We start from the raw sequence: 26,716 nt of genomic DNA on the forward strand, positions 1-26,716 counted from the left end.
TGTTCAGTTTTTTCATCCACCAACACCCCCAAGCCCTTCTCAGTACGGCTGCTCTCAACTTAGTGTTGTATTTTCCTATGTTCCAAACACTGCTTCAGATAAAAACTGGGTGTTCGGCCTTTTCCAGGCTAAAGGGCCTACTGAAAAGTCTCAGGATGTCAGGTAATATAGAAAGAAGCTGAGAGTAAAGTAAGGGGGAGAAAACCAGTTTGAGTACCTCCAGACATTGCTGCAGAGTATTTTTCAGATAAGAGATGATAGGTTCCTAGAGCTGAGAGTCACCTGCGCTCCTAGTGATGGGAGCGAGCAGCAGGGGAGAACGCCTCAAGGAGACATCATAGCAGTTAGATGTCAGGCTTGCATCTCATGAATTGGCTGTAACTTTTTTTTGGGGGGTGTTTGTTTCCCTTTCCCAGCTCTGCCAAGATCAGGGCAGCCGTAGGGCTGGAAGCCCTTGCCCCATTCTTTGGGATTTTTACACCAAAAGAAGTTGCAAGCCAGGCAGCTCGTAAACACGCACAGAGCAAAGGAATGAAAGGAATGCGGGGCTCAGGGCCTGCTCCACCGGGGGCTCCTCCACGGGCTGCAGCGTGGAGATCTGCTCCGTGTGGGACCCATGGGCTGCAGGGGGACAGCCTGCTCCAACTGGAGCTGCCTCTGCTCTGACATGGGGCAGCTGCTGGGCTCTGCTCACAGAGGCCATCCCTGGAGCCCCCCTGCTACCAAGCCCTTGCCATGTAAACCCAATACAGGGACCAATTGAGGTGGCATTCTCACGCGGCATTCTTACACTCACAGGTATATGAGTGTAACCTTCTAAACACTACGTCAGCTGTTTTTATCCAATGGGTGAAAACTGGCTGCTTTCTGCTTTTGACTAAAATAGATTTTCAAGAAAACTTTGTTGCTTGTAAGCTTTCCTTAGATAATTGTTTCTCAGTGAGTTCCTGAAAGATCTGAGCTTGATGCTTTCATCCAATGTGAATTTTATGGGGTGTCTGTTTCCCACTAAATTCCTCAGTTGTAGCTCTTAAACATCGTCATGAGAACAGCCTCAGGCTTTTAAGTTTTCAACTTACCGAGGGAAAGCAGCAATGAATGTTCTAGCTCACCTTGACTACCCATCCATCAGGAATCGGACACGGTGAAAGTATCAAGGATCCGCTTTCTTTCTTGACCTAATAAATAGAGATTTCTTGGGGCTCCACTAGGGGCTTTTCAGGTTTGTAAGGCTAGTGCCCTGGTATTGGTTTATGGAGCGAAAGATAAGGCAAGAGAAGTGCACGTTACCACCTTGTCCTTGGATAGCACCTGTACCGTAGGAGTTCTGGAAGTTTTTTTTTTTTAACACCCTCCATGCTGTTAGTCTTCCCTGTCCTTTCCACGCTTCATACTGGCACATCGGAAGCTTCTGTGCTCCTCGCTTCTCTTACCTGCCACCTTTTTCAAATTAACGTTGGCATTGAGGCCGTGGTGGTGGGGAGATGTGTCTGTCAGCACAGCAGGGTCCTCTACCCTACTCCGCACTGACCCTTTACCGCCAGGACCCTGTTATAGGTTTTCTCTTAACATTTTTTCCAGGACAAGAGCCTTTTAGCTAAGCAAATGAAACAAGTGATTGTGATGTTGTTGGCAGACGCCCTCTTTACTTTATGGGGCAGTCCTGACAGACAAATTTAAAAGCCACTGGTCACTTATGAAAGCCATAACTACATGCATAACGTGGTTAGGTAAATCAGTGTAAAAATACATGTGTGTACATGGAATTTTGTACACCAACTCCTCCTCTGTTTTCCTTTCAGAGGCTTTCTTCATTCGCACGTGCCCTTGTAAAAATGACCCTTTAAGTTAACTAGTGGGATAACTGGTCAGGAGTGTCACGGTGATGAGTGACCCTTCGGTGTTTCCCATCAGCGAGGAAAAAACTTCTGTGTAGCTTGGTGAAATCTTTAGTCCGCTGTGACTGTTTCACGTGCCCACGCCTGGCAGTCAGGCTGTTTTGGAGCTTGTAACCTTTAAGGGACGAGGTTTTCCAAGTATTCGGCTCTGTGGAAGCACAGGGCTTCCTGCGTACGGGTCCCGCTTCATCTTTCTTGGTAGTGACCCTCACGTTGGAGGGAGGTTGTGTCCTCCCTAAGACGAGTTTGGATACATTGTTGGAAAACATTTGGGTAGTGTACAGAAGCAACGAGCTCTGGAAGTCCTACCTAACCTAAATTATTCTGTGCCTTTACTCAGCATACTCAAAACTGGTAGAAGGAGCTCCCGCAGTAAGAAAAGCTTGTTCCTGTTCGTTCCGCTGTATGGCGGTGGCACCTATCGCTGAGGCAACGTACAATGTGGTGCAGGACTTCTGTCGCTGTTCTTTGCAATAATATGACCCTTTATTTAAGGGGCAGGGTTTTGGAGAAGGTCCGTAGTCCCATCAGGTGAGATTCCTCATCTAATTAGAAATAGCTAGAAAGTAGGCAGCCTGTAGCCAGGGGCAAAGCAGTTTGTCTTGGTCTAAGCCTGGTGAGTCGTGCTGCGGAGAAGTAGCTGCTTCCCCCTGCTGGCTCCGAAGAGGTGAGGTGAGCGTGCACGATCAGCATACGTGTCGGATTAACCTTTAAATCGGGGCAGGTAAATCCCATCCTTTAGCAGCTCCTTTGTTTGTTAGGGCCGCTACGCAGTTAATAAGAACAAAAGGGCTTTGTTTGAAGAAGGTCTGCACATGGCGCTGAACAGCAACAATCTATGGGATCTGGCTGAGGAACAATGGCTCTGTGGAGGTCAGGCCAGTCCAACACTCCACGGAACATCAGAGAAGTGCAGCGGGAAGCTGGCCTCCCGCAGGAGGAGGCTGGCGGGGTCGAGAATTAACAGCGCTGTTGGAGGTCTGAGGATGGGACACGGCAGCAACCTTCAAAGCCTACAGACTGTACATAATCTGCAAGGGAGGTCCTCGTGGGTATTTTCTGCACGGACATCACCGAGCCATCTAAATGTGCTGGACGGAAGCCCAGCTCCACACCCCAGCGCCTTGGCTGGCCACCAAGCAATGCTTTGGGCAACTGAAATTGGGAAACCACGGAAACTGAAGGAAAGTGTGAGTGGATGAGGGGTGTTTGTGCTTGCGAGCAGTTCGAGCAAGTAGGAATTAAGTTGTTTTTTGTTTTGTAATGACCTTGCTGAAATGAGAGTGAAATGTTTACATAAAGGACTGTTGGCGCTGCTATTTTATTTAAAAGGTAACTGTGTAACACTTTCCATTCTAAAACTGAAGGAAACAATGAGACTATCATTTAAGCTGTGGTTGAGAAGGACAACCCAGGAAAATGAATATAATATTCTTTTATTAAATGTTTGTGTTCTCTTACTTCAGACGTTTAATATCCTCATTCCCAAGCTGAACTCAGTGGCTTTTATGCAGACTTTAACTCTGAGCTATCTTAGCATATCTATCTGTTCAGCAGGCCGCAGTTCTTCCAAAATCTCTCTTCTAAAGCTAGACAAGATGGCATCTAACAGAAGATTTGTGAGTTGCTTTGACACAAGTATTTGCAAATAAATCAATGAATCCGAGGAAGATCTGATCCTTTTAGGAAGCTTTCTTTTCTTCCTGGATTGTCTATAGCCTCAGTTTATAGCCTAGTACATTTTTGGCATTCTCTCTTGAAGTATCATTTCTGACTGTAAAACAATCCTCAATTTTACCATCTTGCTAGATGAGTGCTATGAGTTTGGAGGCTGCCTGAAGTCTCACTCTTGGCATTTCACGTCTTTTCTACTGTGGGCGTTTCTTCTCAGGTTAGCAGAGTTTGTAAACTCCTGAGGAGTTCTGCTGCATGATTCCTATTTGGAAAGAAACCCTTTTCTTCTCTGGTTTTACCAGATTAGCTGTTACCTTCGTGCTGCGATGGGGCTTGAACTTAACAGTTCTCATGGAAGACGTAGGACGTAAGTTGACAGTGACCAGTAAGTCTTGAAACAGCCATTCTTACAAAAGAGACCAAAGCTGAAGGTTCTCAGTTTCAGACAGTCTGAGTGTACTTATTTTTTTAATGAAGAATAATTAGAACCTGCTTGCTTTGCCCCAAGGTGGAGCTAGGCTGTGTGAACTCACTTCTGCCTCTTATCTGCTCCCCAAATAGCTCGCTGCTGTTAGCTTTCGCTGCGTTAAGAGCAAGTGTGATGTTGTTATGTGGGAACACTTTGTGTGGCTGCCCGGAGGGTTTCTTTGTGGTTTCAGCCTTCCTTAGGAGTCAGTGGGTTCCTGCGGTGGATTTGGTAATGTTTGTTTTACTTGACTCCTCCCTGTGTCAGTGAGGTGCCTTAATACCTCCGGGACCTTTCTATTAAACCATTTTCTAGAGAAATACTACACGGTGTGCGCATTATGGTCTTATTCGTGGTGCTGGGTATTTTTTTCCCATATATTTAATTCAGTTTCAGTGCAGTTTAGGGATGGTGGTTACAGGGATCATTATTCCTATTCATTGATGATGCAGCAGAAGCATTGGTAAAGTCAGAAAGGGGCTTTGGGAGCAGTCCTCTGCCGAGGTCAGGAGAGCGGAGGGGCTTCTCATGATCAGGGAAGAAGCAGGCTAGCTGTAGAGAGGCTGCAAAAAATACGGGTTGCTTTCGGAAGTCTAGTCTTAAAGACTGTGGTTCACCTACAAGAGGATTAACGCTAGGCATTTGAAATGCTGCATGCAAATTACTGAAGTGCAGGGGAGGTGATGTGTTCTGGTGCGGACCAGAGGGCTTATGAACTTTGTAGAATTTTAAACGGATAAATTACAACACTCAGTCTAATGTCAAACATCATATGGCACTGGATTCTGCTGACAGCGTAGCCCTCTTGAAGCCCACTTTGGTGTTGTGTTTTCCATGGGAAGGCAATTTAGATGCCTGGGCAGGATAGGAACCATAACATGCTCAAGCATATCATTAAGAGAGCAGGACTTTGAGGTGCACCAGAGCCTGACCGCTGCATGCCTCAGAGGGCTCCTGTTCACAGGGAAGGGTCTTCTCTTCTGAGGCTGACACTGTAACACTATAACCTCTGATACAAAAACTGGGGAGAGTTGATTCAAAAATCAACAAGTTTGGTTACGCTTCTTCGGAAGCAAAACAGGCTAGCTGGTCTTTTTAACTGTTTCAGTCATATTTAAAATAACCAATCTCTTTTCGTTTGTTTAAATGTGAGTCTAGAAGCTGGAGATGAAATAAAACTTCTCTTTTTTTTTTCCGTGCAACTGCTGCTATAGTAAATGGTAACTAGAACATAGTAAAATTTTCAAGTCTCAAGCTATACTTATAAACTGTGTAGTTCTGATGATTATGTTAATTACAGATGATTATTCCCCCCTCCCCCCCCCATAAGCATGACCTTTTTAATAATTGTCATGGTTAATATCAAAAGGAATAAATTTGCAGTTAATGAGGATATCTTCTCAGCTCTATCAGCTTACTTGTTCATCACAGGTTTTCACACAGCATGTTCACATAATGGAACAAAACCAGATCTGGTCTTGCTAAGCTTTTTAAACATCTTAGAAGTGAACAACTTAAGTTTTTTTTGTGGTGTGTGTGGCTTTTGTTCTGTTTTGAATCCCGGCTACCTTTCTGTACCGTGTTTTTCCTAGCAACTGAGGAAACCCTTCTGTTGGTGTCTGATGCGCTAAATGAAGAGCAAAGATTTATTTAGCTGTTCGTTCCTTTTGCAGGTAAAGAAGGCCTTTTTTGCCTTGGTGGCAAATGGTGTGAGAGCAGCTCCACTGTGGGAGAGTAAAAAACAGAGTTTTGTAGGTAGGTGGTTCCAATATTGTTAAGGATTACTTGAATTTTCAGGGCGCTGTACTGTTGCAAAATGTGGTCTAGGGCTGGTCATGGTCTAACATCCTAAGACATATTGGGCTTCTTTGTTTTCTCCTTGTGAGCAAAGAATTGTTGCTGGCTTGCATAGTTTTGCTGTTCTCTGAGAATTGTGATGACTCTTCCAGGTCCTGAGCTTCTGAAATTTATTGTCTAACATGTCTATTTCTCCATGCCTTTAAAAATAAATGCAACAGTCACAAAAAAAAAATAGGAACTATAAAAAGAAAAAATAGTGCTCCTGTATTCTAATATGCATGTGATGCAATCATCTCTTTCTCAGCATGTTCTCAGTAAGGTGCTCTCTGAAGTGACTAAATACCAGAGCTAACTCTAAATATCGCAGGTATTATGTCCCATACAGGGAGAAATAGATTTTCTTTGGGCAAGATTGAAAGAGGAGAAGCACATAGATCATAGTTTTGAATATGAATTCAGGCTTGTGTCTTTTTATTCTGAAGGTTTGTATCAATGTGAAAATGTATATACATACTTTTGAAATTAAGCAGTTGATTAGTCCAATACAAATAGTCTGTTACACAGATTTAATGTTTAATAAATTATATAGCATGACTTTAAATGGAGAACATAACTGTTTATCTTAAGTATATATCTGAAGAACTTCTTCCTTATCACTTTTTGCAGGAATGTTAACAATTACAGATTTCATTAACATACTGCATAGATACTATAAATCTCCAATGGTAAGTACGATGCTAAGCTGCTGTCGGTTGTTAGACGGTACACAAACTGAAATATCAAACTGCTTGAGGGATTGATTGCTGTTATTTTTAAGTGTCTGGAAGCTTAGATATGTCATGAGTATGCTTGTTGAGTTCTTCTGAAAGAGAGGAGGATAGTTTTGTGATCAAGGTCGTAGGATGGTATCGAGATACCTGGGTTCAATTGCTGGCTCTGCCCATGAAGGTCCCACAAGCTTGGGCAGGTAACGTGATTTGTCTGCTTCACTTATACATGTATAAACATGAGGAATTTCCTTAACGAGTACTACCATTTATTACGTGTTGTGTGCTGCTTCACTATAATGGCAGCCTTGGGTTTGGATACCAGGCTCCACTTGGAATTGCAGCTATTGTCTAATGCATTTGGGGTGAAGGACCTATCTTAACATACTAATTAAATATTAGACATAATATAAAATGTTTGAGGGTGAAATACTCGATTATTGATCACTGCGTGTGTTTGTGTCCAGGTTGTTTCAAAGCACAGTAATCAGAGCTCTGTATAAATGTGGAATGTCAACCAAAAATGTAGTTGGGGCTGGGGGGAGTGTTTAAAATTATATAAAAAAAGTTAGTTGTATTTAAAAATCACATATGTAGCTACACAGTGGTTCATGTGATTTTATTAACTTATACATCTATAAAAAAATAAGTAAATCATCTTTGCCTCATAACTATGATAGAGTTATCCTGAAAGCAATACGTGGAGCTAAGCAGCAAGCTAGCTTGTGGAGGCTTGGATGCTTTAAAAGGTTACTCAGGTTTGGAAATGATGCTGGAGAACAGACGAGTTAAACTAGTTAAGCATATGGAAATATTTTAGTTGCATGGCTGAGTTGCACAATCACTTGGAGATCTCTTGGCTTCAATTAACTGTAATTTACCATTCCCATTGGCAGGCAGTTGATGAGATCCTCTTGCTTACATGTTCATACAGACATTTACATCCCTTTCTTGTTCCTGTCAAATCCCAATTCCCCCTCTTCCAATTAAAATATACCTACTGTTCAACCAGCTAAAATACCAAGAACAGTTGGATGAAGCGGATATCTGATATATTCGGCTTCTCAAAGCCAGTTGATCATGTTTGTTTTTAAATTTTCAGAGTTTTATTTTTGTCTTCTGGGGATTTACAAGGTGGAGGGGAAAAAAGGTGAATGGAAAGTGATTGCACACTGATAATTTCCATGTGGTTTCCATATTCTAATGACTCTCAACCTCCAACAATACCAACTTTCCCATATAATTTTACCTAAGGTCTAACTGTTGTCACTTATTCATGTCACCTAACATGCTATTCCATCGGTTGTGCTTAAAACAGCCTCTGGGCAGGGGAAGGATGAACAACAGAGAAGTGACAACATTTGACATGAGTGATTGATGCAGTCTTCTATAGAAGAAAAAGATATAAAAATAATAATAATAATAATAGATGTTCCACTGGGGAATGTTCTAGTCTTACTAGGTACAAGTGTGCTGAAAATGTAAGTCTTAAGTATTTTAATCGGTTGTTCTAAACACATCACATCGTGGTGTGAAGCATATTGCTATCCATGTACTATATTGGTTTTTTTAAAATGATTGATAAGGAAAGTTCAGGAATTTCATCCATGTGGTGTGGTCAAAGAATGAGATTTAACCTCATTTTGCCAGCATCTGAAGAGTTCTCTTGTTCTTCTGATCACTTCAGTAGACTGGACTGTGCTCCACAGACTTAGCTGATTTTTTGGCAAGTAACATAAGCAGGTTTAGCTTACTCATGTAGGTATCTTTTATACCATCCATAAAGGGTATATTTGAGTGGTCTAATTACAGTATGTCAATTTAACATTCCCTTACACTTTTCGAAAGGTGATAATGGAATAGAATAGTTCAGCTGGAAGGAACTTCTGGAGATCATCCGGTTCAACTGCCTGATCACATGAGGGCTAACTTAAAGCACATGAGTGAGGGTGTTATCAAAATGCCTCTCGAACACTGACAGGCAGGGGACATAACCACCTTGCTAGGAAGCCTTGAGTGTTGGACCACCCTCATGGTAAAGAAGTTTTTTCTAATGTCTAGTCTGAGCCTCCCCTGGCACAGCTGTGTGCTGTTCCTGTGTGTCCTGTCATCAGTAAGCTGGGAGAAGTGACCAGCACCTTCCTCTTGTACTTCCCCTGCTCGGGAAGTTGTAGAGAGAAATGAGGCCGCCTCTCAGCCTCCTTTTCTCCAGACTGGACAACCCAAGTGTCCTCAGCCCCTCTCCCTAGGACATGCCTTCCAGCCCTTTCACCAGCTTTGTTGCCCTCCTCTGGAGGTTTTCAAGAACCTTAACAGCCTTTTTATATTGTGGAGCCCAGGACTGCACCCAATATTCAAGGTGAGGCTGCACCAACGCTAAGTAGAGCAGGAGAATCACCTCTTTTGACCAGCTGGCTATGCTGTGTTTAATGCCCCCCAAAATGTGGTCTGCCCTCTTGGCTGTGGGAGCACGCTGCTGGCTCACATTGAGCCTGCTGCCACCAGCCCCCCCAGGTCCCTTTCTGCTCAGCTGCGCTCCAGCCACTCATCATTGCTCCATCCCAGGTGCAGCACCCAGCGTTTCCCTTCTGTTGAACTTCCTGCCGCACCTAATCACCCAGTGCTCCCATCTAGATCCCTCTGCAAGGCCTCGCCCCTCCAGGCAGTCAAAAGCTCCCCCAAGTTTAGTGTCAGCAGCAAACTGAGGACACCCTGCATCCAAATCACTGATAAAAATGTTGGACAGTAATCCAAAAGGAGTCTCCGTTGGTCCAAAGACAAATGTAGTAGGCTTTGTAGACACTCCTACACCTCACCTATAAACTTTTCAGCTTCAGCAGGGTTTATAGAGGTACCTGACGGGGAGGAGCAGTGTAAAAGAGGACAGGCTGCTTTGGCCTAGGCTGTGGCACGTGCCACTGCTCTTGCAAGTGGCTGGCTTGCAGCTTGATACCTTGAGGGAAAGGCAGCTTTCACATCCTAAATGTTCTCAGAGAACCGTGAGCAAGGTGGAAGGAGCTACCAGAGGAAGGTTATGCAACCTTTTGACAAAGAACTTTGTGAAATGGCTGCTGAGCAGCGGGAAGTTGGTGACTGTGTCCTTTTTGTGTGTGTGTTTTTTTTTTTCAGTTTACTTGTTTTTGTTTTTTAACATCAAAGACCAGACTCTTTGTTGGTGCTTTGTTGTTGCTGAGCTTATCTGAAGGCTAACTGCCATCAAAAGGTGGAGACTTGCCACATCCTTTGCACAGTGTTGTTTGGCCTTTTTGTGAGCCAGCTAAGGAACCTAAACCAGCAGAAAACTAGTAACTTTCACTACATTGTTTTTTTTGCCTGTTTGGTGCCCTGTACCAGCTGAACGCAGGTTAGATGAGCAGCATTGCGTGCTGTCAGCATTTCTGCTGTACCAGCGTGGTGGAGATGCAGCTCCCAAAAACATTTGAAGAATGTAACATCAGTAAAAGAGTAAACTTGGGGAGAAAAAAAAAATATAACAGTGATTCTTCTGGTTGAGCTGAGCACTAAACCAAGTGCTGCTGCTTGTTTGTAGTCCAGGAAGAGTAAAATTAATCTCTTTTTGGCATTAAGTAGTGATCGGAATAAGCTCTTTACTTGTGTAGGTGTGTGAGGTATCATCAGAGGGTTTACCCAGCATGATTGTTTTAAGGTGAGGTAAATTAGCGAGGAGATGCCTTTGAGCCTAGCAGAGATCCAGACCACAACCTGGGCAGGGGAAAAATCTCTCCTGTCCACTGAGATGATAGGTCCAGTATGGCACTGTGCATTGAGCAGGATTGCACCCTTTCCTCTTGTATTGCCAAGAAATGTTGCTGTGCACTGGGCAGTTATAATTAGCTGGGATTCTTACTCTAAAAGTTAAATTGCCTCCAATGAAATACGAGGAAATTAACAAGATTATTCAAATCTGGGTAATTATTTTGGGCTTAAAATCATTGCTTTAAAGTTAAATTTTCCATGTACCTATTGCAGGTTCAGATCTATGAATTGGAGGAGCACAAGATAGAAACCTGGAGGGGTAAGATTACTTACTACTTGATTGCTAATTTTAAGTGTTCTAATATTGTTCAGCGTAGTGGATTCTTAGTTAATCATAGACATAACTAGTTTATCTCCAATACTTTTTAATGAAAGCAGGAATAGCAAAAGCTTGTCTGCTTGTTCCTGCTGCTTATTTTTTTTCTACCTGAAACGATGTGAACCAGAGTGATTATGCTTTGTATGTACTGCTTCACTGCTTTTTCCTGATTAGTACCTTCTCACTCTTTCTTAAGAGAAGAAAACTAAGCAGAGGAAGGGGCTGTCTGTGGCTGTAGAGACGATGGGAGTATCTGGCATGGGAATGTATCTGAACCTGGATGCAGAATGAGTATCAGATGGTGGGGGTACTGAGTGAACTGAGATGAGCAACAAGTCACACCTGAGGGAATTGCATGATGTGACTAGAAGTTCGTAGAACATGGTTGGGTGTGACCAGAAGTGCTGAATGCAGGGAGAAACTTTAATGGGAAAAATGGCTGTATGCCATATAATAACATATAGAAATCCTCTGTGCAGCAGACAAACCCCTTCAGAAAAGAGGAAAGTGGTAAACTAAAATTATTTGCTGTTGTTGCAGTGACCCCTGGTGGTAACCAGTTACTCGTTTTAAAACTTTGGATTCTTTTTAATGTCAATACAGGTGAATGAGTGTAAGAGGTAGAACATCTAAAGAAACTGTATATATTTTTTCTCTTCTGTCCACTTAATTTTGTACTAAGGAATTCATAAAAGGCTTTCTTAAAAATGCTGATGTTTTCATATTAAGTGATGATGGTCTCTTTTTCTATACACAGAGCTTTATTTACAAGAGACATTTAAACCTTTAGTGAACATCTCCCCAGATGCAAGGTAGGATTTTCCTTTTGTTTTGCTTAACTGGAAATAAACTAACTCCATCTCAACACTGAATCTTTGTTCTGCTTTTCTACTAGGTTGCGTTCATTAAAATCTAAATTACCTTAGTTCAGCAGGTATCTTTTTGTCTCAATGGAATTTTAAAACAATGTTTTTTAAATTGCCATTGTACCTTATTTACCAAAGGTAATTTGAGAGACAGCTTTAGCTGATCACTTTAAAACTTCTGTACTATTTAATCTCAGAACAGGAGAGTACAGTTCTGATTTTTGCTTTCAGTTGCTGGAATAGAATTGCTTATACCCAATCTAAGGAAATTAATGAAGGGAATTAGTGATTACCTTGAAGTAATGGTATGCTATATCCTCGGTAGAATTGCTACTATTAAGTCATGAATAAGTTACTCAATTTAGTCATAAGGAATGTGTTTGAATGGTAAATGGTTGCAAAGAATATCGTATGAGAACAAAACAGTGATTGCTTTCAAAGGTGCAAAAAGAGATGTATAAAAATGGAGATGATGCAGTAGGATGTGTTTAAAAGGATACAGCAAGTCAGCTTAAGACCTGAGCCAGAAAGGGACTTGTGACAGTCAGACTGCAACACTTAGGAATAGTTAAATGCTGACTTCAGGAGTGGAATCTAAAGTGCAGTATGGGGAATTTTGGCTTCGTGTGTATGTAATGGAGATAGTTCGTCCCTGTAAGGGACTCAGAACATGCAAAGTTCTTACTGAATGTATTCCTTACTAATTTATTATAATTGGCAGTAAACTGTTTTTATTACAGTCTTATTAGGACCAAAATCAGTGATACTTAAAGGAGAATAGACGTGCATAGGTTGGAATATTGCTAAATTGTAGTCTGTAATACAGAGGAACGGAGTCTGGAGCAATATTTCAGATCTCTTGAGAATAACTGCTTGCTAATACCTGGTGATAATTCAGTGAAATGATTAGATAATTGTTTTGGCTTAATTGCATGCATACGCTTATCCATAAAAATGTTCTTCCTAGAAAATGTTACAGAAGTTTGGGATTGAAATGTGTTAATTGCAAGAACAATTATTTTCACTGTTTGTCTCTGAACAGAAGAGACAGCAGTGAGGACAGCAGCCATTTGAAAAACAAGTTACTCTTGTAGAAATATTTCTTCGTCACAGAAAATCACTTTTCTGTCACAATTTCTTACTGCTTTAGGATGTCTGTAAGCAGATCGCTATAGATAGTTTGAAATCCCTTAGCTTCTGTTTTCTATAACATTATGGATAATGCAAATAATTGTGTACTTTCTGTGTACTTGTAAATCTCTATATGTATCACTTAACGTTACATGTTGGTGGCTAAAATTCATTTTAAAAAATATTTTTCTCCTCAGCCTTTTTGATGCTGTATATTCATTGATCAAAAACAAAATCCACAGATTGCCAGTTATAGATCCTGTCAGTGGAAATGCACTTTATATACTTACCCATAAAAGAATCCTGAAGTTCCTCCAGCTTTTTGTAAGTATTTAAAGTTATGTTTTGCTTTAACTGCCCCCCACGCCCAGGTAGACATCTGAAACATTAATGCAAGTCTTAGTTCAGAAACTTCTTTATAATCTTTCATATTTGAGCGCTGCATTTTGTCTTTGCGTATCTTTTTTTGATAACAAAGAAGTAAGCTTGATGGAGTACCCATACACTACTTAATTTTTAGTCATTTAAAACAAAAACAAATTAAAACAATTAAACACCAGGGTCTTGTCTCGACTTTTTGACTATTTTGGTGTCCTTTTCTGGAAGGTCTACTCAGATTCAGAAGCTTCCTTGATTGCATGGATAGAGTAATGAATCGTCTCTCAGAGACAAGACTGTCGTAACTCATTGTGCCATACGTTGGCCACAGGAATGGACAGGAGGCCAAACAAAGCACCAGGAGTTCAAAATAAGCACAAAGCATGCAGAATTTTCAGTTTCAGTGGGAATGACATAGCTCAGGATCAAAAGCTTTTAGTGATGGGGTACTATAAAAATAAACTGACAAGCAAAAAAAAACCCAACACCTAGTTACATTATCTTAATGTAGAGGTTCTTTAAACAGTAGTAATGTTTCTAGATCTAAGCTTGTTTTAGCTTTATGTAAATTTAGTAGCAGATTACTGTAATGATCTGTAACAATCATTTGGAGCCTGTAGATGGATGAATGAATACAGATTTCCTAATGTATGTATCAGTCGTTAGGGGAACCTAGTAGCTGTAGCACATCTTGCAGAAAACTGCACAGTAAATACATTCATTCTGATTTTCTTAGATGTCAGAGATGCCAAAGCCTGCCTTTATGAAGAAGAATCTGGATGAACTTGGAATAGGAACTTATCACAACATTGCCTTCATACATCCAGACACTCCTATCATTAAAGCCTTGAATATATTTGTAGAGAGAAGGATATCGGCGTTACCTGTTGTGGATGAGTCAGGTGTGTGTCGAGTCTTCTGTAACAAGAGCGTGGTTAAGATAAACAAATGATTTATTCCCCACCCTCCCCTCATATATATATTTTATATATATATATATATATATATATATATGAAGAAAACCTGCATGTATATATACACTATATATAACATTAAAAAATATTATAACATATTGAAAAAGTATTTATGCAAGATGTAGGTTGATGAGCCTGAAATAACTCATCATGGGTTGTGGATTTTTTGTTGTTGTTTTTTTTTTCCATTTTCCTTCTTGACCTGTCTCTTTGCTTTCTGTGTAATTATAAGATAACAAATGCAAACAAGATGTAAGAAAACTAACTTCATATTTGAAACACTTTATTAACATATATTTTTCTTTCTAGGAAAAGTTGTAGATATTTATTCCAAATTTGATGTAATAGTAAGTATATCTTTCACATTCTATTAAATATTTTATATGTAGTAAGCAATTAGAAATGAATTTTCTAATATATATCGATTGTGACTCTTTGTTCCTTAGGCTTTAGTTAACCAACTGATTAAGACAGATTCAATTCACCCTGCACAGTGTGCACTTCTTGCATGACATTTTGACAAGGAGTCTCCTGAAGGACACTCCTATTTCTTCATCTGTTCTACTTTGCCTAATTCTTGAACACAGGTGACCACACTAGCACATGGTTTTTCATGGAAGGCTTAATTGGTTTTTCTTGTTGGCATTAACATTGCTTCGTGTCTACCTTCTGGTAATACAGGATGATTTTTGCCTCTCGCTAGAAGCAAACGATTGTTAATAGTTATCCTGTGATTGAATGACTAGTACATCTAGGTTTTTCTCTTCATTTAGATCAGGCTGATATCTTACACTACAGCAAAAAAATCTGTAAGATCTTAGGTGCATATATCCTCAGTATTCTTCAAGTGCACCCCATCAATGCTATTCCAGTTGTCAGGGTCATCTACTTACTGTAGATCTCTATGTACACTTTGTGTGTATCTGTTTCAATGATTCCAGTAGTGTTGTCTCATCAGTAAATTTCATTTCTTGCTCAGGTAAGACAAAATGTATTTCCTTTGCATCCTTCCTACAAGGAAAGCTTTTGCTAGTCTGGACAAAGTCCTCTTGCTCCAAGCAGGCTACTGTTCTTAGAATGCAAGTTGGGAATGTTAGCTTTCAAACTCTTTTAACCCTGTTGCTTTTACTGGGGATGGACTTTTTTATTAGTCTATAGTACTTATTAAAACAAATTATATTTTAAAAATTGTTAAATGGCAGTGCCAGCACAGTCCAGGAGAGGGAGTTTGAGCCCACAAATAAGAAAGGTGAAGAAACCAAATTTGTTCTCTAGTTGGATCTCCAGTAGCATCTACTTTATGGCTCATGTTCAGAGTAGTTGGTGTCCTCACCTGTCCTGTGAAAAAAAAAAAAACAAACAAAAAACTATATATTCTTAAAGTGTATTCTGTGTATTCTAAAATCTGTAGAACTCCATCTTCACCTTTTCCTACTGCTTGAGGCAAAAGCAGGATGAGTGCCATCAAGCCAAATATCAGATAAAGAAGTAAGGAGATTTTCATTAGCCTACTGCATAATCACAAAACAGTATTATCAATTAATCCAGTCTGTCATATGGTGTTTAACATAATTGCATGCTTGACTGTTCCCAAAAACTGAAACTGAAGAGCATCTGGTTTGTTTAATATGGGACTTGGAACAGGCTCAATTTACCCCAGAAATGTGTCTACTCAATGCCAAAATATTTACTTTACTGAGTACTTTATTACTGAGTAGTGAGTTCTTTGCCTTGTTTTTCAGAATCTTGCTGCTGAAAAAACATATAATAACCTAGATATCACGGTGACGCAAGCCCTACAGCACCGTTCTCAGTATTTTGAAGGTGTTGTAAAGTGTAGTATGCTGGAAACACTGGAGACCATTGTTGATAGAATAGTGAAGGCTGAGGTGAGTTTGCTTATAATTTTTTTTTCCTTTACAGAAAGTTAAAAGTTGTATGACCAAACACTGCAAATTTATCCTTTTCAAGTTATTTTGGTTACTTCAAGGAAATATTTTTTCCATACCTACATACGTAGGTATCAATTTGATACATAGACTTACAGATGCTTAAATGGATGTGGAAAATACAGTCTGTAAAAATGCCTAGTTATTTGCACTGCTGGCTTATGGTATTAGTCGAATGTGAATGTTCAAAGCTTTGGAGTTTGGGGTTTGTGGGGTTTTTTGTTTGTTTGGGGGATTATTTTTTTTAGTTGTTATTGTTTGTTTGGTTTTGTGTGTGTCTGTTTTTTTTTCTTGGGCAGAATCAATTTTTTTCCAAGTCTGCCATAAGTTTTGCAGGGAAATAATTCTTTGAATGCCAACTCAGAGCTGGGTTGCTTGGCCCATTGTTCAGGAAATTTAATAGATGCATATGGAATCCCACACTGCTCTCATACAAACATTGTGAAACAAGGCCAGAAAATAAATCCTTGTGACAAAGAATTCACCAACTGCTCTTGTAAATGATTTCTGTGTGTTTCTTTTTTCATTCTTTACATTCTTACACATTCCATTCTTATACGTGGAGGTGAAAGAGTATGCAGGTCTTCCTGTTATGCCTCTCTGCAGAAGAAAATCAGTATCACCAGTCCTCTCTGAGGTGTGATCAACTCCATCTAGAAGATATAACTTCTTCAATTTTACAAGTTTATTTTTTCATCTTCAGGGTCATAACTGTGCATGTACTTAATATGAGTAAAATTTCCACTTTGTGAAAATTTCCACCCCTTAGAACCTACATAAGACAATTTTTACTTCCAGCTTCCTGCATCAGCTTAGTTTCATCCTGAAAATGAGTAATTTTAGCATTGCTGATGTACAGATTCCAAACGTGGCTAATCTTATTAATATTCTAAGAAACTTTAGACATTTGGGTTTTCAGAACAACTCCTACCCTTTGGTTCAGCCTAAACATAGTGAGAATATATGTAAGAATGAGTCAGTCAAAGCTACAAGTAAGGCAGTAATTGATGCTATTTTTAGCTGTCAGACAAATGCTTGATCTTACTGGGAATGAAACAATTATATTGTCCATTTTTCTTGAATTCATTACACTGAGAAGAAAAATGAAGTATGTGCATGTACCCATCTGAAATATATCGCCAACGTGGTTTCGTCAAAAAGAAAATGCAGAAATATTTTCTCTCACTTTGCCACTCCTTTTGTTTCCCCTCCCTGTCAGGAAGGTATGACTGTTCAAAGGCATCAGAGCTTCTCTTTTTTTTTTTTTTGTATCAGCCTGGCAATGAAGTGGTTGACCTCAGCCAAAAATTAACATATCCATTAAATCAAGACTCCTGTAGCTTTCTTGCTATCATCTCTGTGAAAAAATGAGAAATTCTTTCCACGTTTTGCCATTACATTTTGATGATTTAGACTTTAAGTAGAAGGGAGAGAATTTGCTTAGATAAGAAGAAAACCAGGAGTAGGCTCTCGCCTCTTGATAAACACCCTTTCTAGGTTCACTTTTTTATGAGCTGGCTCAGCCGTGATGTTTTTAGTTACCCAGCTCCGTGCCCAGTTGTGCTGGGCCCTGGTGCCGGGGCTGAGATGAGGGCACTCTCCCAGTTCTGCAGCGGTCTTTCTGCTGAAGCCTGCTTCTGGTGCTGAGCCTCAGGACAGGGCAGCACCCTGCTACTTACCCTGCAGCTAGAACAAAAGTTGTGTAGTATAAAGTAGCCCATAGGACAGAGCTGTAAGGATAAGCTCGATATTCAAAAATGCGGTTTAAATGTAAATTTGTTCCCAATTGTCCTCTACAGTGGGTTTCCATAGGTAAATTGAATCCTTCTGTCCTCATGCAAAATCCAGACTTTGTAACCAATCCGGCATTCAGCTGCGGTTGTGTAGCCCTGTGAGAACAGTTAGGCCAGAAACAGTTTTGGCATGTCAAGATACAACAAGCTTCAGTGCTGTGACTCTCTCTGTTGAGAAAGTATGTCTCAGAAGGAAGCCTGAATCGATTTCATTTTATTTCATTGAGATTGCAAGCTAAGCTAGGCAGAGCCTGTGAACTGGGGAAAAGCGTTGGTGTTATCTGAAAGCAGAAGTGTTTTTAAGACCTAGATGTTGGCTTTTACCTTCGTATTTCAAATATGATTTTGTTGTTGTGTCAGACAGCTGTGTGCTTTTTAAACGTGTGCTAATTTTCATTTATGCAGGGCTAGCGTGTTGGTATCACTGTGTGAGATTCAAAAATTCTCTGTTTCTACTAGTTTAGGATTTTTTGCATTTCTTCACTTTCGTTATTAATTTAAAACAGAAGAATCTCAAAATATTTTCCCTGCCTGCAGGTTCATCGTTTGGTGGTAGTGAATGAAGCAGATAGCATTGTGGGTATCATCTCGCTTTCTGACATTCTACAGGCTTTGGTACTCACGCCAGCAGGTACAGTACAGACGTTGCGTTGTAACGTTTGCCATCAGTCAGTGGTGCACACAGCTTGCCGGTCGTAACTGGTTTAATGACAATAACACATTTTGGTTTTAAAGTTTTGTAATTGTTTGGTCATAATTTTCAATACATTTCACTTCTCTTCAGGAAAATGCTGCCAAAATACTTAACTGTCAGTCTTCTTTTTTTCTTTTTTAGAAAAGAGGTCTTAGTTACTAACAGGAAAGGCAGGATGAACGTTGCGTGCATAGACATCTGCAACAGGGCACCTTCCCCATCTCCCGGAATCTCTGCACCCTGGCAAGCTGTTCCTAGCGTGCTTTCCACGAGCTCTGCAAAACCACCCCCTCGGAGCACCGCAGCTGTTAGCTCTGCTGCGGGTTCTGTTGGCACAGCTATGTCAGGGACATCGCCCCAGACTACCGGAATTATTCCAGTAGAAATCCCTAGTGTGTTACTAACATGATCAGGTTCCTTTTAACAAGAGTATCCAGCGGTAGATATAATTCATTCTGCTACTTTATGCTGGTTGTTTGGGGTTTTATTTTTATTTTTTAAATTTTGCCCAAGTTACCGATCTGCTCTATGTTCTTACTTGTAACTTCACTTTGATCGTGTAAATGAGACGGCTTCAGTGTCACAACAACTAAAGCTAAGCCCTCTTTCAGCTTTGTTACGAAGACAGAAAAGGTTTTAAGGATTACAACTTCGCTTTCAAAAATACCAGGCTAAGCAGACAGACCCAAATGTGTACTTCAAAAAAAACAAAATGAAACAAAAAACTAATTGAGCTTAATGGGTCAAAGAGGCTCATTGCCTAGAAGGGGAATGGAGGGGCAGAATGAGAGCGGTAGATGTCCTTCCTAAGGTAGACATGTAGAGAAGGTTGGGGTGAAAGTGCCAGGCAGAGGAGGTCATTTCCCTTGTGACTGGAGGGAAAGGTCGCCTGACCTACAAGGATGGTGAAACTTTCAGTTATTGTTAACGAAGTAAAGTTTAGACAGAAGAGATTTATCCGAATTTTGAGAAACCAAGAGCTTTTTGTATGGGAATTGCACAGACACCGAAGATAACGTTTCTGTGAGCTGATCTAACGGTGCTCTGTAATTAAAAAGGGGAGTTCCCCTGCTCTCATACTCTAGGTCAGGTGCTTCTGTTGCTTAGTGTGTGACAGCACCCGCTCTCATCAGATGCCTCTGTGAGCTGCTTTAACTCATTGATCTAACAGGAAACTGAGCCAGCAAAGAAGCTGTTGAGTTTTGTCAGGCAGCACCCCAAGCCAGCACGCAGAAGAGTCTAGTGCTAGAGTACAGAAGGCAGAGCAACACGGGGCAGGATTGTGCTGCTGGAAGAAATGGGGTGAGGAGGGGTTTTTTTTAGGAGGCACGGGGGTTTGTCTGATCAAGCGAGGATGTCTGCAACACAGATCTAGTCTGTGGAGTTCAGAGTGTGATTCAGCTCTTGAGGTGGATGTGTAAGAACGACCAGATAAATCATGCCCTAAACGTGTCCATTTCTCTTCCCTGACTAGAAAGGAAAATACATTGGCAGGAATTAAGACCAGTGTACACACGGGGGGAAAAAATCAGCTGTGATGTGAAGACTGGATGTATTTAATGGATTTTTCAGTGTTGGTGATTATACATTACAAATAGTAACTCCAGGCTGCTGGCAAGAGATTCCTGCTCTCCAGAGCTGGATGCCAAAGCCAGCTCACCGCAGGATTCAGCCAGTGCCCAGCATGTGGCTAGTCTGAGAGCTTGGAGAAGTGGCAAGATGCTACACGGGCATGCTGAACAGGACTTTTGGATCCATACTGTAATCAAAACCTGCCTCTGAGCCAGGAAAAATCAGTCAGCACAGCGTAGTTAAACTGAATTCCGACAGGGTTTTTATTTCTCAAGTAGGACCTCACTTTTTCAGACTATTTTGATGCTTAAGCTTGGCTTCTAACAGATGGACAGGTTTGTGGTGTGACATTTTGGTTGGGCTCCTTTTAAATAACGGGTAAGAGGGAAGGTAACGGTGCTTCAAAGCCAGTTTTAGTAACATCCACCTTTGCAATGACGTTAGAAGCAATGGTGGGCTCAAGGCCTTCCTCGCTCTGATCACGTTGGCAGTCCTGAAGTGTGTTCTTCATAGATGGTGTCCAGCACGAGGATTCCAATAATGTGTTCAGACAAATTTTGCAGCATCCACAATGAGCCGTGCTTGTCCGTGAGCCCAGTGCCGTACGCATAAGGAAATCACACGTGCTTTCCTCTTCTGTTAACAGGTGCCAAACAAAAGGAGAACGAAAGTGAATGACTGCTGTGAATGTATAAACGTTTGTAGGAGAACTTGAACAAAGTTTCTGGGTCAAGTATGTCTCAAGAACAGTGACTGCAATAGAACAGAGCAGGATGGTTGAGGATGTGTATTGAGACTTAGTGATGGATGATGAGTCTCTTCCCCCCCAGTGATGTCGCAAAAAAAACAAAGCAGCATGACAAAAGCTTATGTTAAAATGTAGGCTTGTATTTCAAAACGTCTTCAGAACATTTGCTGGAAGACTTCACATGATGTCCTTCATTAAAATGCACTGTATTCTGAAACCTTTTCATTTTGTATTTGACAGAAGTCACTGGTCAGCAATGGATATATGTGACATAAGGCAAGTGTATGGCATATTCATATCATAGTGCCTTATGTCAAAATACAGCAATATGTCATCACTGTTGCCCATCACTGTCAAAGGAAGTATTGTGCTAAACGAGACACTGTATTTGAATGTGAAAGTCTTTAAACCTAAACCAAATCAGTTTCAGTTCTCATTAGACTTGTCATAAAAGCTGTAATTTGAAGATCAGTAGACTTCTTTAAAACTTTAATGACAGTTTTGTGTTAAATGTTGCATTCTGAACTGAGATGTAAAACGAGACTGATTTTAAAAACAGCTTTATTTATTTTTACTTTCATGACAATTTTTTACACATCTTTGGTGGATAGCTAAAATTTCACCATATCCATTAATAAACTGTTGATTGTTATACAAACAAGTGGTAGATTTTCTCATTATTTAAAACCTTGGAGTTGCAGAAGCTGTGGCCTGTTGGTCAGTCCGTTACTTGAGCTGAAGATTCCAGAAGCATGGATCAAAAGTGCTCTGTCCTGTAACGCACGGGCACCGGGGAGGAAACGAGGTGCCGGAGAACAATGCTTTCCTCTGTATTAAAGTGTAAAACGATGGTTGTACAACTAAACCGAACCTTGTGATTGTATATGACTTGTACAGAAGCTGAGAAGTGAGGAAGGCTGCGGGGTTTTGCTAATGTAAATGTACTGTAAAGTTTGAAGCTGAGCTTTTTATAATTGTAGACGGAAGAAATTAAACCCTACAACATCAGTCTGGTTTTAGCAGTCCTTGCCAAGTTTTTTCACACGTATAAAAGTACGTGCATTTGGGTTAGTGTAAACTAGACGGAGGCATTCTTGTTTTCCTTCAACCTGAAAGGCAGCTGTTGGTCATGGCGTCATGCAGATAGTACTGCTCTTGAAAATACTCTGTGAGAATGCGGTCCTGGAATAAGGGCAGTAATTTGATCTATTAATTTTTCCACGTATAAACATCGAGGTAAAAGGTTAACCGGTTTCAGTTTGCTCACAAAATGTGAGGTCTTTAATAGTAACGAAAAGCCCTTTCTTCAGAACTTCTCGCTTCCTATAAGAAATTAAATTTTGAAACTGAATGTGTGAAGATTTTTTTCCTACTGGCTATTTTTCACATGTATAAAAATGTTCGTGTAGTACCCGATGGAAAACCGTTCTCTTAAATCTTGTCTCAGTTTCTGACTCACTGAAGAACGTTGTCTTCTCCATCACCTTTTCTGACTGGGTAAATACCAACTGTGCTCCCCGTAGTTGAGTTGAAATAGCTCTTTTTGGCCTTGTGGGGTCTGGTGCTGGTTGCTGCCCTGCAGACAGCCCCAGCCCAGCTCTCATTGCCTGCGCCGGGGAGATGGAGTGACAGGAGCTAGGAACAGCAGCTCCTGCTCTTTGTGGGGTATGTGTAGGGGAAAATGTGTGGTAGGTTGGAACTTGGCGTTAAGGATATGTGGTCAGTAGTACCTGTAAATGCCGCCTGTGAATTACAGCCTTCTCTACAAGATACTTGTAAGGGAGTTGCCCGAATGCATCACTCCATCTCGCTCCACCTGGTGCCAGTCTGTGAGCATTTTCTTCAGCCCCATATTTAAGATATTTTTAAAAATGAAGGGTTGAGCCACTGATAAATGCGCTTTTTTTTTTTTCCATGTACATATTTTTTTAGCACAAAGTCTTTTGGCCCTGCTCCATCCAGACAGCTTTGGGCTCGTCTGCATAAATCAGTATGCAGGAAGCCAGAATGAATTTGCAGTTTTCAAACAACCATGCACAGACTCCTTATTTTAACGTTATTATAAGTGCTGTTCACGTGTTGTGGGCACAGGGCTAGCAAAATCATGGAAAGCAGTTGGTGATGCAAAACTGTGTTTAGAGAATTTCCACCCTCTCCTCGGTGATAAAAAACTGTACTTAGAGATTTTTTATTTTTCCTTTCTAAAATTCAGTTCTGAATTATAATTTTTTAGTAGAATTGCAATGTAACTGTAAGTATGAAAAGAGCACCAGCAAAAAGGGACTTTACTGTACCGCTCTCCTTGTCCTGGCACAAGTACCTGTGCTGGTGCATAAACAAAAGCAAATCATGTCTTTTTAACACAGATCGGTTTACTACAGAGCTCAAAAAAATGCTTGTTGCAGCTTCAGGAAGGGAAAGGAGTAAGTAAATGAGAGTAGAAAAGGGAGGGATGACTCAGCAGCATGTACCGCGCTCAAATGACCGAGCGGCTAAAGCTTTGATGTCGGCCTCGTCCCTTTCACGTGGCTCACAAGAGGTCTCAGCCAGAGAAATGAATGAATAAAATGTCATTAAGCTCAAGTTCTTGCAGAATTGTCTTTTCCGGACAGACGCAGTCGGTGCTATATGGCTGAGACCCCAGCAGTGATTCCCCATGCTCCTTTGTTTTACAACAACGTGGCGATGCTGCAGTAGAGGTTGCAGTGAGTTTCTCCCGCAGCTCTGCTGAAAGCCTGTTGGGTAGCGTGGATTTTCAGTCCCAGGGATGTGAGATGCTGCAGACATGGATCCTGTTTCAACCAACAGGATGGTAAAACGTAGGTGATTTATTTCTGTGCTTTCCTGTGCATTTCCTTGCCAGCAAGAGATGTCTGCAAGAGATAATTATCCTAACGTACTTCTCGGTCTTGAAAGGGAGCAGAGGGGAGGCTGGTTTTAACCTACTCTGGATGTGTTTAGGTGTTAGAAATTGTCTTAGGAGAATTATTTGGTTGAGCGTGGGGTGAGCTGGAGTCTTTCAGTTTTGGTCCAAGCAGAAGTGAAACCACGCGTGCTTAATCCTCGCGTACAGCAGGCTGGTCGTACTGAGCTCTCCAGCCAGTGCTAGGAGGAGCTGGCTTGCTTCAGGAGTTTCTGTGAACTTTCACACCTTATACTGCCACATTAAACATTTACTAGGGGTAATTTGCAGGGGAAAATGTCATTCTGAGTAATTTAATACTACCCTTGTATCCACATCACGTGTGTTACGCAAAAAGAGTGTTCTGCAGACACTGCGATTTGCTCTCAACTTCAGGTCTTAATTTTAGTGCAGCTTTGAAAGCCTCTTTTTTAGTACCTGCTTGTTTTATGACAATTTTATTGATTCCCACTGAAGTGGGCAGGACCAGGTGACGCGCGCTCACGCCTCACGTCGATCTCTGGAGCGTGTCTGTGCCCCTGGGGACCAAGAGCTGAGGGCAGGAGCCCGTGATGCCAGTAGCCCCAGTGACTGGAGTTGCAGGTACCACTTAATGGTGAATTAGTTCCTAAATTCCTTTTTCTACTATCATTTTGCCAGTGTTTCTAACCTAATAATGGAAAATGTGATCACTGTCAAAATTCAGGAGGGAGCGGGAACAAGTGGAAGATTGAACTAGATGTACTTTCTAACCTCTGTGGGCAGTAAAGTGTATGCTGTACATGTGGAAGCACGCCCAGTGCTAACACTGGGCGCACTTCAAAAATTCCTCAGGAAGGTCCTGATTTGCCAGAGGATCGAGCAGGTAATTAAATTGGGAATTGCTGTTATAGGAACTGAATGTACAAGTCGGAGCTGTTCTGCGTTTGGAATATGAGCAGCACTGTGTTCGTGGGCTTGGATGTTCTGTATTGTCAGAACCCAGCAGTTCAGTATTTTTCTGTTTCCTAAATGAAATTCATCGCAGTTTTTCCTCCATCGCAGCAAAGCAGACATAGGCCACAAAAGACAGACACGTTCCCTTTTCTCAGCCACAGCATCTGATCCTGATCTCACTGCATATACATGTTCTACTTGTGCCTGCACTTCTCCCTTTCGATATATATATTTTTAGAACATAGACCATACCTGATGTGTTGCGTTCACTGACCGTGCCTGTTGATGACTCATTTACAATAAAATTAATATAACTTGTCAACTAAACCAGTGCCAAGAGTACGTTTGATTTGGAGGGGTATCTGGCGAGGTGAGGTACTAAACTAGCTCGGAATACACCTGGAGCATGGGCGCGTGGCATACACCGCACGTCCCAGCGCTCTCTGAACTCCCTTGCTGTTTGCAGGACGACTGGCACGTGCTCTAGGAATGACGAAGCTGGAGCGGTGTGAGGGAGGGCACAGGGAAAGCCATGCTGCTGCTGCTGCTGCTGCTTCAGCACGTTGCGGCGATCGCACCTGGAGCACCCGGTCTAGGTTGTTAGGGGAAGAGAATTTCAGGGCAGGGCTGCGTAGCGAGCGCATGAAGCTGCTCAGCCCAAAATGTATAAGCAGTACCAGCCCAAATAAAGCACAGTGCACTAATCAGACATGGTGACATATGCTTCACAGCTAAAGCTATGCTCTCGCGCTGCAGTAGAGCATTCCAGGAAGTGTTTCCATTTATCCCGACTAGAAATAAAACAACAGCCGTCTCACGATGCAGATCAGCTCCTTTCTGCTTACGCTGCTGCTCGTGTGGCACCATCCCAGAGCGTTCTCAAAGGCCACTCAGCAACAGCACCAAGTCCTCGTGTATGGGGAAAGGACGGAGCTGGTCTCAGAGCTCCCCATCTGCCCGTTTCGAGTGCCCCAGTCAAGACAAAACGAAACGCTTGAGATGCTCACGGCATGAGGATTAGTCACTTCCTGCCAAAGAACCAGTGGAAGAAAAGGATGCTGGAGGTTTTTCCCAAGTTTAAAAGATGCCACAAAGGGTGAGTTCTGGGTTCCTGCCCCACCTCGGGCTGAGCAAGCATGGATGTTACCCTAAGATGAAACAACACCATTGCAGCTAAAGGCAGTAAAGGGGAAAGGAGGCGGGGAAACCTGTGGTCAGAACCTGTGGTACTAAGTTCTCCCAAATAAAAAAACAGAGTGAACAAGTGCAAGTTAACAGAAATGAGACAAAATGACAACAGCCCAAAGGTGAGTGAGATAAGAGAAAAAGAATAAGGGAAAAGACCCAAGCAGCTAAAAAGAGGTGTCAAGGAAGGGAGCTAAAAACCCCTGAGAAATGAAAAAAATACTGGTGCTTACCACTCCTTGCTCTGGGCATGCAGAAGGATCTGGATATCGTGTCTGAAAATGTAGATGAGGTTTGAGCAGAGTGATAAGCACAGTGCCTACATTCTACAGGCGAATCATACGAAACATAAGGCTAGGGAGGTTGAAAGGACGACTCCCACAGACTTCACTTGTTTCCAAATCCATTAATATTGTTGCAAGGTAACTCCTACCTCAGTTCTTCCAGTCCTTTGCTTGGTAAATGGCCCAAACTTTGGACAATGACATGATTTCAGAAGGAACAGGTGCAAAGATGACAGCACAGCTGCGGAGAGATTCGATGGCAGTGAGTATCAATGGTGCTGGATCACTATGGCTACTGCAGGTCTCGTGTCCTTTAATACACCACACAAGGCAAGAAGGAATACAGAATTCTGCATCGGGCAGGACGGCCCCTCCAGAGAGCTTTCAACAACGTGACTGTTCACAGAGATGGAGTTTCTACATGTTACTCTTCTTCCCCAACCTGACCAGATCCATCTGTGTGACAGGATTGTACCAGTCCTTACGGTGTAGTACTCTAGAGGGATGAAACAGGGGGGATCTGTCCTGTAGTATGTGGAAAGGAGAGAGGTTGTACGTGGAGGAGCACACACAACATCCACCACAGCTGTCAGTATCATGACC

The 26,716-nt window shown here is 41.6% G+C and overlaps 1 protein-coding gene across 8 annotated transcripts in view; it reads left to right on the forward strand.

Annotated features, from left to right (window-relative positions):
• The window catches only part of PRKAG2 (protein kinase AMP-activated non-catalytic subunit gamma 2), a 217,208-nt gene extending 195,394 nt beyond the window's left edge, over positions 1–21,814 (forward strand). For 4 of the 8 annotated variants that reach the window (XM_083824659.1, XM_083824660.1, XM_083824661.1 and 1 more), the window contains exons 7-16: positions 5,712–5,793; positions 6,505–6,563; positions 10,596–10,641; positions 11,459–11,513; positions 12,896–13,022; positions 13,813–13,978; positions 14,360–14,397; positions 15,793–15,939; positions 18,330–18,423; positions 20,705–21,814. In XM_083824659.1, the coding sequence (XP_083680785.1) occupies positions 5,712–5,793; positions 6,505–6,563; positions 10,596–10,641; positions 11,459–11,513; positions 12,896–13,022; positions 13,813–13,978; positions 14,360–14,397; positions 15,793–15,939; positions 18,330–18,423; positions 20,705–20,736 (846 nt within the window). In that variant the 3' untranslated portion in view covers positions 20,737–21,814. The remainder of the gene's footprint in view (positions 1–5,711; positions 5,794–6,504; positions 6,564–10,595; positions 10,642–11,458; positions 11,514–12,895; positions 13,023–13,812; positions 13,979–14,359; positions 14,398–15,792; positions 15,940–18,329; positions 18,424–20,704) is intronic. The other 4 variants (XM_083824665.1, XM_083824663.1, XM_083824664.1 and 1 more) reach the window with 1 other exon arrangement.
• The last annotated feature ends 4,902 nt before the right edge of the window (positions 21,815–26,716 follow it).

The sequence above is a fragment of the Anser anser genome, assembly GCF_964211835.1.
Source record: "Anser anser genome assembly, chromosome: 2".
NCBI lineage: Eukaryota > Metazoa > Chordata > Aves > Anseriformes > Anatidae > Anser > Anser anser.